At 49.2% G+C, this 12,260-nt stretch overlaps 1 protein-coding gene across 1 annotated transcript; it reads left to right on the forward strand.

Moving 5' to 3' along the window:
* The first annotated feature begins 75 nt into the window (after window positions 1–75).
* On the forward strand, window positions 76–11,036 carry LOC125958192 (uncharacterized). Its single transcript, XM_049691362.1, has 13 exons — window positions 76–518; window positions 2,969–3,817; window positions 3,885–3,988; window positions 4,756–5,119; window positions 5,219–5,480; window positions 5,568–5,848; window positions 7,500–7,703; window positions 8,233–8,536; window positions 8,620–8,842; window positions 8,929–9,199; window positions 9,277–9,380; window positions 9,473–10,098; window positions 10,199–11,036. Exons 1-13 carry the CDS (start codon window positions 504–506, stop codon window positions 10,459–10,461), a joined length of 3,870 nt encoding a protein of 1,289 aa, XP_049547319.1. The 5' UTR covers window positions 76–503; the 3' UTR covers window positions 10,462–11,036.
* The last annotated feature ends 1,224 nt before the right edge of the window (window positions 11,037–12,260 follow it).

The raw sequence follows: 12,260 nt of genomic DNA on the forward strand, positions 1-12,260 counted from the left end.
ACAATGTCGGCAATGTGGGCAGTGCAGCCACGACAAACGACCGGCGGGCCAGTCCCGGACTCCGAGGTTAAATAGGGGGGGTTAAGCGAATGGCTCGTTCAGTTCTAACCGAACGCTGCAACCGTTACGACCGTACCGTCGGTCATTACGACCGCATCCTCTTTAAAACTCCCAACAGCCCTGGTGTTGACGGTCGCCTGAGTGTGTGTGTGTGTTAGTTCGCGTGTTCGTACAGAGTGACCAACATCGCCCGTCGCCGTCGGTCATGTGATTGCGCGGGTACAAGCTCGCACTAAAACACCGAGAGCGAGAGAAAGAGAGTTGTTCTGCTAGGCGCCAGTTAGTCAGAACCGTTAGTGGTGCTCGGTTCGGAAGTCCGGGCCGCGACGCGTGCCAACACCGATCTCTCGAGCCCTTAGTCACGTCACTGTCAAGGTTAGGGACAAGCGCGATAGTTGACCGGGCCGTGTGCAGCAGTGCAGACTGCAGTGAAAGCGATCCGAATGGATACCGGCACGGTAAGCACGAGATGGCGGGCATCGCTCATGCACCACACCAACGTGACAGCTCCGTCCCGCCTTCGGTCCCTCATTCCCCGACAAGATTCCATTGCGGTGCGGATCGAAGCCGCGCTAGCCAAGTGACCGAAATATCATGCACCTCTGGCATGCACTTCAGCCGCCTGAGGGAGGGGGAAGGGGGGTGTTTATTTCGGTTGCGCGCTCTCTCCCGACCATCCCACATGCACGCGGTTACTGCGTTGCAATGCGTTTGCAGTTCGGTGACCACGACCACCACGACGCAATCGCCGATCGCCAGGATTGTGGGGTGCAATGTGCATCGTTGGAATCGGCCAATCGGTTTGTTATCGTTTATCGATTCTAATCGATGTTTGCCGCACGAGTGCAAATATGGTAACAGTTGGCGCGAACTGTCGCTTGCCACACACAAACACACATCCGGTTGCAGCAAACGGGAAAGTCTTCCGTTCCCGGGGTGGCGTATGACTTAATCGCATTTCTGCGATTGCATCAGAACGGCACCGGTAAAGGTCGAGGAAGTACGGGAAGGGAACTGCACCGCAACGTTGGGCATGCGCCAAATGGGGAATAGCGGGTTAGCGGGATGAATTCGGGTCGTTCAAGGATGAGTAAGAGAACGATGACGTAAGAGGGATATATTTATAAGGTGTGCCATCTTTATTCAATCGCTTTACGATTAGCATGTTTTAGTATCAAATTTACCAATAAACGTACGTTTTGTATGAAGCTTTCGGCGCGATCGCAAGCGCGACTACAATGTGTTCATACTCCAGTTCCGGTCGGTGGCTCAATCTTCGCGACACGCGTGGATCCCCATGACTGGGGTCCGTAATCATAGTATTTTGCTTATCTAGCCCACCGGTCGTTGGCATTGTTTTACTAGCAATTAATAAACCTGAGGCTGTACATCCCCTTGCGAGAGTACAGCATCCAAGTCGTTGCGCACGCGTTGCCTCGACCCCGGGAGGGCCGGTGGGGGGAGGGAATCGAGGGTGTACGTTGCGGCCTCGAAACTTGAATCTTGTTCCGACGACAGCGGCAGTGAGATGAGTGGAAGAGACACTCCACTCCACATACACTGATTAGCGTGCAAAACATCAGGCACATATTGACATAAGTCTAGGTGGTACCAGAGACCCAGCACCCGTCTAAATGATTGCGGCCAACTGGCTTGGCATCGTTCACTCAAGTGTTGGGTAATTCATTGAAGATCGTTCAATCTACACACGCAGCGTGCCTCTTGTAGTAGTAGTTTTGAGGAAGATTTATTCTAGATTATTTAATGATATTTTTTGGAAAATTAATCATTTGAAGCTTCTGTTTCTGGAGAGCAAATTGACGACATTTATATGATAGCTTTTTTCCAGGAAAAGGATTACAAAGTAACAAAGGCGTTTGAGCAGGGTTATTTGAGCTTTAGCTTTCATAAACACGATCTCATCATCGCGTTAAAGCTCAACAAACACTTGCGCTATTCCTATAACGATGAATTTAGATAATGTGAATTTAAATAATGATGAATGTGAATGATCATATATGAACATCCTTTAGTAGAAAACGAAGAAAGGCGACTTAGCGATCTCGGTAAAGCCGCCAGCGCCCTCTGTAAGCTAAGTAACGCCACTAACTCACTCACTCTCCATATTCAAATCGAATAGCGTATGATCGAACACAAAACAGCTGTGTCATGCATCAGATGGTTCGTGAATGACGTAGAAATTTGCTATTGATAAGAGGTTTTTTTTTTTTTGTTTTCCAAACATTTTCACCTCAAAACAATGTCTTCGTACTCGCCTAGTTGATGTTGATGGCGATGATATAATAGTACTGCATGAGTCATCATTAAACTGAAATGAGTTTTCCGAATGACGACGATCCGTAGAATTGTTTCGCATCTACATCTCCAGCATATTGTAGTGCGTTTAGATGAATGAAAACAATTGTATAATGACCAGCTATGTTTCTGGAGGGGTTCCAACCCACACATGGGTCTCACATGAAATGCTTTGTTTATCGATGATCGCCACAACAATTGAATTGCGCCATCTGCAATTCCGCGAATGGGAACGGGCAAACCGATGGGTGACACGCAGCAGGACGTTCTAGTTGTAAAATTGATTGCGTTGTCATCTTCACCGTTCGAGTGGCCAGAAGATTTACCGCCCCCCCTCGGGTCTCCTGGAAGCATCAAGGCGTCACGTTAGAGCTCAAAACCGCACGCCTTCTTCCTTCATTTCAATCGGGATTCAATCCAGCAGGTTCCAGGAAATCTAGCATCCCCCCAACCCCGTCCCCGGTCCCTTCTTCCTTTACCAGTACCACAAATTCCAATCATCAGCACCAATAAAAAACAATCAAGCTAATGATCGCCAGGGTGCAATGCGTTCGGTCTTTTATACAACCGTTTCGTTGTAATTACATTCCAGGCCAGTGGTGGCGCCGCTACCGGCGTCACGTGGACAGTCCCGGGACAAGTCGGGCTGGTCCAGGGACTGGCCGCCAATCACTCAACCGGCGATGATACCGAGCCGCCAGAGCGTCCAGCGGAGTTGCGTGAAAAGTGGGGCCGCAGTATCGAGTTCCTGCTCTCCTGCGTGGCGCTCTCGGTCGGTTTCGGTAACGTATGGCGTTTCCCGTACACGGCGATGGAAAACGGTGGTGGAGCCTTTCTGATCCCCTATCTGATCGTGCTGCTGCTCGTGGGCCGTCCGATCTACTACCTCGAGATGGTGATGGGCCAGTTCTCGAGCCGTGGTTGCGTTAAGGTGTTCGATTTGGCACCGTTGATGCGTGGTGTCGGTATCGCGCAAACGCTCTCGCTGGTCGTCATCCTGGGCTACTACGCGGCCATACTGGCCATTGCGGTTCGGTACTTTATCGCCTCGTTCTTCGATCCCTTGCCCTGGGTACGGTGCGAGCCGCTGTGGGATGGTTGCGTCGATTCGGACTTTCGAGGGCATGTGGTCAATGGTAGTGTGCGGCCATCGGCCGAGTTCTACTTCAATCGTAACATAATACACAGCCATAAGACGCTGGATGAGGGCTTGGGCAGTCCCGATTGGCAACTGGCCCTTTGTCTGCTGTTCTGTTGGGTTTGCATCGCCGTGGTGCTGCTCAAGGGGATAAGAAGCTCCGGAAAGGCTTCCTACTTTCTGGCCATCTTCCCGTACGTCATTCTGCTGGTTCTGCTCATCCGTACGAGTACTCTGGAGGGTGCCGGAGCTGGTATAAGCAAGCTATTTACGCCACAGTGGGAGAAACTTTTGGAAGTGAAGGTAAGCGACTGCTGATGATGATAGTCCCTGTGGTATTCCTTAGTCCTTTTGAGTTCGCCATTCGCAGGTTTGGTACGCAGCGGTGACCCAATGCTTCTTCTCACTTACCATCTCCCTCGGTGCAGTGATCGTGTTCTCGTCGTACAACAATTTCAACAACAACATCTACCGGTAAGCCGTACTTTTTAATTATTTTAAAAAGATTTCCGTCTTCGATTTCGATTAATTCAACATTAGTATAGAAAATCCCCATACAAACCAGTTGCGCCATCCCGCACAACAATCGGAAGCCAGGAAGTGCCCCAAATCGTCGATTTATAACCAAATTAAATGATTAATGCTGCACTCGCCCGTCATCTGCATCAGTGCAGGCCACCGGCAGCGATACAATCGACCGCCCTTGTTAGACATCCCCGGGGCAACCAAAGCAAGGCGCCGGGTATATTTGCCCACTTGGCACTTTTCACACTTCCCCCATTCCGCTACCGCCGTAAAGCAATGGCAGCCCGTCAAGTGGTGCTAAAAATTCCTTCTACCCACCGGACTCTGTCCCCTTACTCGCTCTACTTCAGCGGCTGATTCAGCAATGTCTCGGTACATGGTCCTCCTTTGGCGCCCGAACATGAAACAAGAGCGAAACATCTGTGGCAAATATCGTTGTTGTATTGCAATTTGAACAGCTGAAATCCAGCTGGGACGTGGGGCCGTATACATTCTCGTCCAACATTCGGTTTCAGTTGAGATGTGTGGTGTAGGCGTTGGATTACAATAACATCTCCCGAGAGAACCTGTACAGTTGGGCGAAGAAGAAATGACAACTAACCTTGGTCCTCGCAGCATCGCGGGGTGTTGCTCTCGTGCTATGCTATGATTAAATTTTGGTTTCGTAAAAAAAAATGGAAAACCCTGGAAACTCATGAAAATCATTTCGATTTAAGCGATGCGATGATCATCTCATGGCTCGACACCTTCACCTCGATCCTCTCCGGTATCGTGGTGTTCGGTACCGTCGGTAGCATTGCGCACGTGACCAAAACTAAGATGGAAGATATGAAACTGGACGGTCCGGAGCTCACCTTCATCACCTACCCGGACGCCATCGCCAAATTCGATGCGGCTCAAAACGTTTTCGCGGTGCTCTTCTTCCTGATGTTCTTCCTGCTCGGGCTGGGCAGCAACACCGGGATCGTTACCACGATAGTGACCGCCGTACGGGACCGTTTCCCTCGGATCGCCAACTGGAAGGTGGTCATCGCGGTGTCCCTATACGGATTTGCCTGCGGTCTTCTCTACATCACCCCGGTAATAGCCAGGTTGAGATGACGAGACGCTTCTCGCAAACCTCTTTTATCACTCAGCCGGCTGTTCGCGCTGTTCGTTTTTTCGGTGGATTTTTCACAGGGCGGTCTACTGTTGCTCAAAGTGGTGGACAAATACGGTGTGACCCTGACCACCCTGACGCTGGTCATACTGGAAATCATTACCTTTTGTTGGATCTACGGTGTCGAGCGGATCACGACGGACATCAAGTTTATGCTGGGCCGTTCCACTGGATTCTTTTGGCGCATCTGCTGGAGCTTCCTAACGCTCGGTATCATCTTTGCCATCTGGTTGTTTAGCTTCATCGATTTCAAGCCGGAAAACGTGCCATTTGGTTATAACGGTAAGTTCCTGACGGTCACTTCAAGCAGGAAAAGCGAGCGGGACGTGGCCAACTGTCCTTAACACTATCCACTCTGCCAAAATGTAGCATTCGGATGGTGTCTGTTCTCCTTCATTATGCTGCAAGTTGTGGGCTGGGGGCTCTACGAAGTTAGCACGCAGCACGAGAGAGGATTTTGGAGAAAGGTAGCGAGTGCCACGAAACCAACCGCCGATTGGGGTCCCGAAGAAGCAACTACCAGGAGACTGTACCAAACGGAGATCGCGACTGCCGCGCGGTATAAATGGACTGGCAAGGATTTCTTGAAAACTGCTTTCTGCAAATTTCTACCCAAAACCATCGTAATCTCGGGGGATACGCGCAATGGAGCATAGTACTGACTGCTGGCATACTCGGCATAACATATTCGAAAGATTTTTATGTTACATTATTATGTTATTTTGTTATGCTTTTATCCAAAATTATCTAAATTGTTTATTTTATCTCGAATGTAATGCTGAGAAGAATTGATTGGTTAGCAATCAACAGTCAGATAGACTTGAGAAAAATATTCCCTTTGGGTCATACTTACTGCCCACATATACAATCCAACACCTATCATGAATCGCATGCATGAAACCACCTAGCGCCCGTGTGTGCAAATGTATGCTGCCCCGTATGAAATATAGTAGACTCTCGCCTTACCCAGTGTGACAACTGATTATCAATGTATCAATCGCAAATTCTAATAAAGAAGTAATGTACATCTTCCCAACAACTACTACTGTTCATGTGTTTTGATGATGGAACGGGAAACGCTGACGTCACGGGAATCGGGTACGCCCCTGTACCTCGATTGACCGTGAATAATTTCCACCACGTGCCCAAATCATACTGACTAATACAGCATTGCCGGGCGATAGTGCTTCCCTAGATGTCGTGCAAATCCCGACGTGGTGAGTAAACTAAACTATTGCGCGGTTCCGATGAATTGCATTCTGATGCAACTTCTTGGTTTTTCTAAACATCCATCCACACACGAAGCGGAACGAAGCGACACGAGTGCAGCGCGTACAAACAAATCGATAATTAGTACCGTTCACATGCACTACAACCGCGTGTTATTCGAGTGTGTGTTTCTTGATGGTTTCCAGTTGGTATGGTTGGCGAAAATATGCAAGTGTTGGACACGAGCGTGCTGCGGCGTCTGAATTGTTCGCAAAGAGTGTTCACGCAAGATGCTTTTATTATAGTTATTATGGGCTCTAATCTGCTTTATTTCGGGCAATGGCACCAACATCAGGGAAGGAATTTACTATTGTAGCTTTGAAATTTTCTCGATATTCTGTCCGCACAGCGACGGCGCCAGAGACGGGTTGAGTTGATTTTGGTTTATTAATGTAACATTCTAGCGTGGGGCACACATTACTTCACTTCCCACTGCGTAGCACATTGGCAGTGGCCAACTGCGCCAACTGGGATGGCCCCGGCTCGGTGCCAAACCTTTTAACGATCGGTTTGCTAGCGAACGATCCGAACGGCCGCTTCCGCCTTTAACTTACGGGGTGCGATCAGGTGCGATGTTCGCGATCTCACCGGTTGCACCGAGTGACGGGAATTTTACTCCTTCGGATCGGGTTTTTACTCGAACTCTTGTATGTAACCTCTCGGTACATACACACAATCATCAGATACATACAGAGAGAATTCAAAGCGGCTAGTAATGTGAGATGCCGGTAACTATTAGCCGGTAACTATTAGCCGGTAGCTCCCGGCCGATGCAAATCGTGCCTTGTGGTAGTTGGTGTTGGGCTGGTATTGGTTGGCAGTGGCGCACGAGTGTGTCCACTGTACTGTGTGCCACTCAGCATTATATCAATGGCATCACCGACCTGATGTCCAACTAATTCCACTCGGACCGTGGTGGCGAGAGGACACACCAACCGCACCAAACGGAGACCGCACCTCGGGACTCATAGCCAGCTTTGTTTCTTCCTTTGCTGAGACTATCCCATCCTTGGTCGCATCATAGTGGTGTAGCGGTGGTCGTGTTATCGTAGTAGGCCCAGTATTACTCCCTGCGAGTGTGCGAGTGCGGTGCGTTTGTGTACGAGGATCAAACGTGATAGAGAACCAGTCTGGACCAGAACCAGGATAACGCACGGGGCAGAAGTAGTCATGGAAAACCAAGCGTTTCGCGTCACCAAAGGCGAATCGCCCGTCGATAATGGCTCCGATTTGTCGGTAGGTGTCACCTAACTGGTAGTGGTTAATAGTTTCATCCAGCGAGCGACCGAACGACTCTTGATAACGGGACACGTGCCCCGTCGTGCGACCAGCGGGTTCTCCCTTTTCTTTCTCTCTCTGTCTCTCTCTCTCATCGGCACTCACTGCTGCTCGCATCGCGCCTCCGGTCGGTTTGTTTGTTTTGTTCTTCTATTCATAACATGGTGGACATGGTGATTTGTAAGTGATCGTGGTGTGACGTCTACCTCAGGCGCATAATGTGCAGCTTAGTGCAATCCAGCGGCCGTTTGCATCTGCTGCATCTGGCGTGGTCGATGAAGTGGAAAAGTTGCGGGTTTTCCCAAGTGCTGGTCCCCCCATCCGGTCAAACAGCATTCAACAGCATTCCCCCACCCCGTTGCTCCCTCTCGGTGCCTCCAGATCAACCTTCTGCCGCTTTCGTTCAACCAAACCAAACCCTCCACCATTTCTCTTCTCTCTCTCTATCGATATCGGGGATTTCCCATCGCGTCGAACCGAATGGCAGCAAATGGAATCGAACACGACGATCGAAACGGATAGCGATACGAAGACCATCACCGCGACGAGCCGCGACAAGTGGGGGAAAGACATCGAGTTTATGCTGTCCTGTATCGCCTACTCCGTCGGATTCGGTAACATCTGGAAGTTCCCGTACACGGCGCTCAAGTATGGGGGCGGTGCCTTCCTGTTGCCGTACCTGATCGTCCTGTTCGTCGTCGGGCGTCCGATCTACTATCTGGAGATGGTGCTCGGTCAGTTCTCGAGCCGTGGTGTCGTGAAGCTGTACGATCTGGCACCGGGCATGCGCGGTACGACCAAACGCTTTGTCCTGGATTGCTGTCGTTTACAATGGTTGCTAAGCTACAATGTTGGGTATCTTCCTTGGATACAGGTATCGGAGTGGCCCAGACAATCGCCATGTTTGTGGTGATGACGTACTACGCACCGGTGCTGGGCATTACGTTCCGCTATCTGGTGGCTTCCTTCAGCAGCACGCTGCCCTGGAGCGTATGCGATCCTAGCTGGACCAACTGCTTAAACTCTTCGTTTGTTGGACATCGAAATAGCACGAACGCCACCAGTTCGAGTCAATCGTCGGCGGAACTGTATTTTAAGTAGGTGCTATATGCGGTAACCAGACGCATTATGGCGAACGCATGAACGTCGTGTTTACGATTCTTATCGGTCCCCCGTTTTACAGCATTGACATTACCCACAAGGCAAAGCTGGCCGAAAATGGGCTCGGTGCCCCCGACTTGTGGTTGTCGCTGTGCTTGCTGTTTTCCTGGGTCGTCGTTGCTACGATACTAATCCGTGGGGCGAAGAGTACCGGTAAAGCTTCCTACTTCCTGGCCATCTTCCCCTACATCATTATGGTTGTGCTGCTCGTCCAAACACTGATGTTGGAGGGTGCCTGGAATGGAATCTGGTTCTTTTTCAAGCCGCAGTGGAAAGCACTGCTGACCGTTGAGGTAGGTAACGTTAAACCCCTAAGGTTAGGCAATACGCATGAGACGACGCATGAGCTTCCTTTCTCACCACACCGCAGGTTTGGTACGAGGCCGTGACGCAGTGTTTCTTCTCGCTGTCCGTTTGCTACGGTGGTATCGTCGCGTACTCATCCTTCAACAATTTTCGCAACAATGTTTACCGGTAAGGACGCACCATGGGGATCATTAGCGGACGAGGGGAATGATCCCTTCACTGTCTCAGCCTGACTGACCATATCAACTGTCCATTTGCAGGGACGCCGTCATTATATCCTGGCTCGACACGTTTACCTCCATCATTGCCGGGTGCATCGTGTTCGGGGTGATCGGTAATTTGTCGCTTATGAACGGTCAGGACATTCAGGAGCTGGCCAAGGATGGTCCGGGCCTAACCTTCATTACCTACCCGGATGCGATCGCCAAGTTTCAGGTCGTGCCGCAAGTGTTTGCCATCCTGTTCTTCCTGATGCTGTTCATCGTCGGTGTCGGCAGCAATCTGGGCGTCACCACCAGCATAATCACGGCGATCCGCGATCAGCGTCCCGATCTGAAGCATTGGGTTGTGGTGGTTGGTATTGCTACGATCGGATTTTTCCTCGGTCTGCTCTACCTAACGCCCGGTGGCTTCGAGTTTCTTGACGTCATGGACGGCTTCGGGGCCAAGTACATCTCACTTACGTTCGCCGTGTTCGAGCTGGTGACCGTTGCCTGGATTTACGGTGTCGATCGGATTTGTCGCGATATTCGGTACATGCTGGACCGGAGCACGTCACTCTACTGGCGGTTATGCTGGGGTTTGATCGCTCCGATCGCCACAATGATTATTCTCGTATACAGCTTGTTCGAGTTTAAGCTGCCAGAGGTTCCGTGGGGATACAATGGTAGGTACCTGCCAGTTGCACCGGATTACGCTCCATTAGACAACATAACTAATTGATTCTTTTTCCCTCGATTACCTGATTTATCTTCTTTGCGATGTAGCTCTTGGTTTCAGTATTTTCGTAATTGCTGTGTTACAGCTACCTGCTTGGTACTTGTACGCCATTTACTGTCGACGGCGCCGTCATGATGAATCGCTGCGGAAGGCTGCATGGAACGTGCTGAAGCCGCTGACCAGCTGGGGACCGGAGAATGATAGTCTGCGAGCGATCTATCGCACCGAGGAGGAACAGGCCCAGGTTAAGGAGGTGTTCCCACCTAGCCTAGGTCAGCGTATCCGGAAGCGTATGTTTAATATGAGTTGAACGGGCAGCTTTTCCGGAGTATGTACTCCGTAAATCGGAATCGACTAAAAATTAGTTTTAGCGATTTAACGATCCCTTTCTTTAACTAGATGCGTAGCTGCCATGTATTAGCCAGCGGTTAGTCCAATGCACTATAGCTTGTGTTCAGAATGTAACAGATAAGTTTGGCAATCTCTATTTATCTAAATTATTGTAAAGTGCAAGCTGAGGTGAGGCATAGAGCATTTATATCGTTCATTTTTTTTCACAACCCTTCATTTCACTCTCATCCGTCTTCTGCTCACACAAATGTCGTTTATCTGCTCGGCAACACCCACGAGTGTTGGGACGAAAATCATTCCAAATGTTTACTTCTGCGCCGCTTTCGCTCTCGAAATTTAATATCCCGCCATCGAAACTGCTAACACTAGAATGTTGATCTCTGGATTGAAGCAAAAGTAGACTTTACTCTCGTTATTGTTTTTTTGTTTTTGTTTTTGTAAAAAAACCGGCTGAAACAAGATTAACATAGTAACAACATTCGTAGAGATTATGTAAAAAAAAAGGATAATAAATCATTTGATGACAAATACTGAGTACATTTTTCATCATTCAGAACACGAACCCGACGCCGCCAAAACTTTGCGAATGGGAAACCCCAAAAAAAAACGACACCACCGAAAAAAGTCCGAAAGGGAATCCCTTCAATCAAAGCGAACCACGATGGAATGCCGATGTGTAGCAATTCGTCAAAAACCTTCCCTCCCGGTTAATCCAAAGACGGGGAAATCCATGGAGCCGACCACGCAAACACTGCAGGCAACGGAACCACTTTTGGGATTGAACAGAAAGTGAATTTACCAAACGCCATCTCGCCATCGGCACAGGAAGGGCAACCACAGTTGAATCGCAGACAATCGCTCATCCTTGGCGCTGGTTGCCTTGGCTACTGTGGCTGCGTACAGATTGATTTCAGCAAACAGAAGGTCCCATTCGATAGGGAACTCGTTATTCGCATTTATCGGGAGAGGTATAGTAAATAGAAAAAAACGAGATCGTGTTGTTTAGAGGAGGTCGATAAGAAAATCCCCTTTTTGCGCGGTTGCTTGACGCGGTACTTTCCCTCGTGCCTTCGCGAACACGGGTCGAATGATGATGATGGGGGCACGTATGTGGCCACATCACGTACATATTGCTCCCGGGGCCATAATGGCAAGACGTTTCTTGACTACATTGAGCGTCGTTTGGTTTGAGCTAATTAAGACTTGTACCTATCAATCATATGGGGATGGTGAGGGGGATTTTTTTTCTGCAACGTGTTTCGCTCACACGGTCCAAGAGAAGATTTTTACATTTTTGTACGATTGAAGAATGATATAATCAACCAAACAACTTCACGAGACGGTCCGGTATTCCTGTGTTACCGGGTACAGGAAAAGTTGTTGATGTACTCTGTGTTTGTTGGCGCTATCAGTGAACGATATGTTTTCTATCGATACATTCTTCAATAACAATCCGTACGGCGCGAACTCGTGACCTGCATCAAGTGCATTTGAAGAAAATAGTCAAGAAACTCTGATTGGTTCCTCGATAAGATAAAGGATTTCACATGGGAACGAATCAGAACCTTCGTTTGTTTGAGTGTAATGTCATAAATTCCAGTATCATATCCCTGCAAAGCTGACCTTGCATCATGGGTGACCTTGAATTTCGTCCACATTTCCAAATTGAAAGTAAAACTCCAAGTTTCAGTTTCATCTTTACAACCGTACCCAAAAGACAATCTTGAATCAATTTGGCCCCGGTAACATGTCAAACTT

This window comes from Anopheles darlingi, chromosome 3 (genome assembly GCF_943734745.1).
Source record: "Anopheles darlingi chromosome 3, idAnoDarlMG_H_01, whole genome shotgun sequence".
NCBI classification, from domain to species: Eukaryota; Metazoa; Arthropoda; class Insecta; order Diptera; family Culicidae; genus Anopheles; species Anopheles darlingi.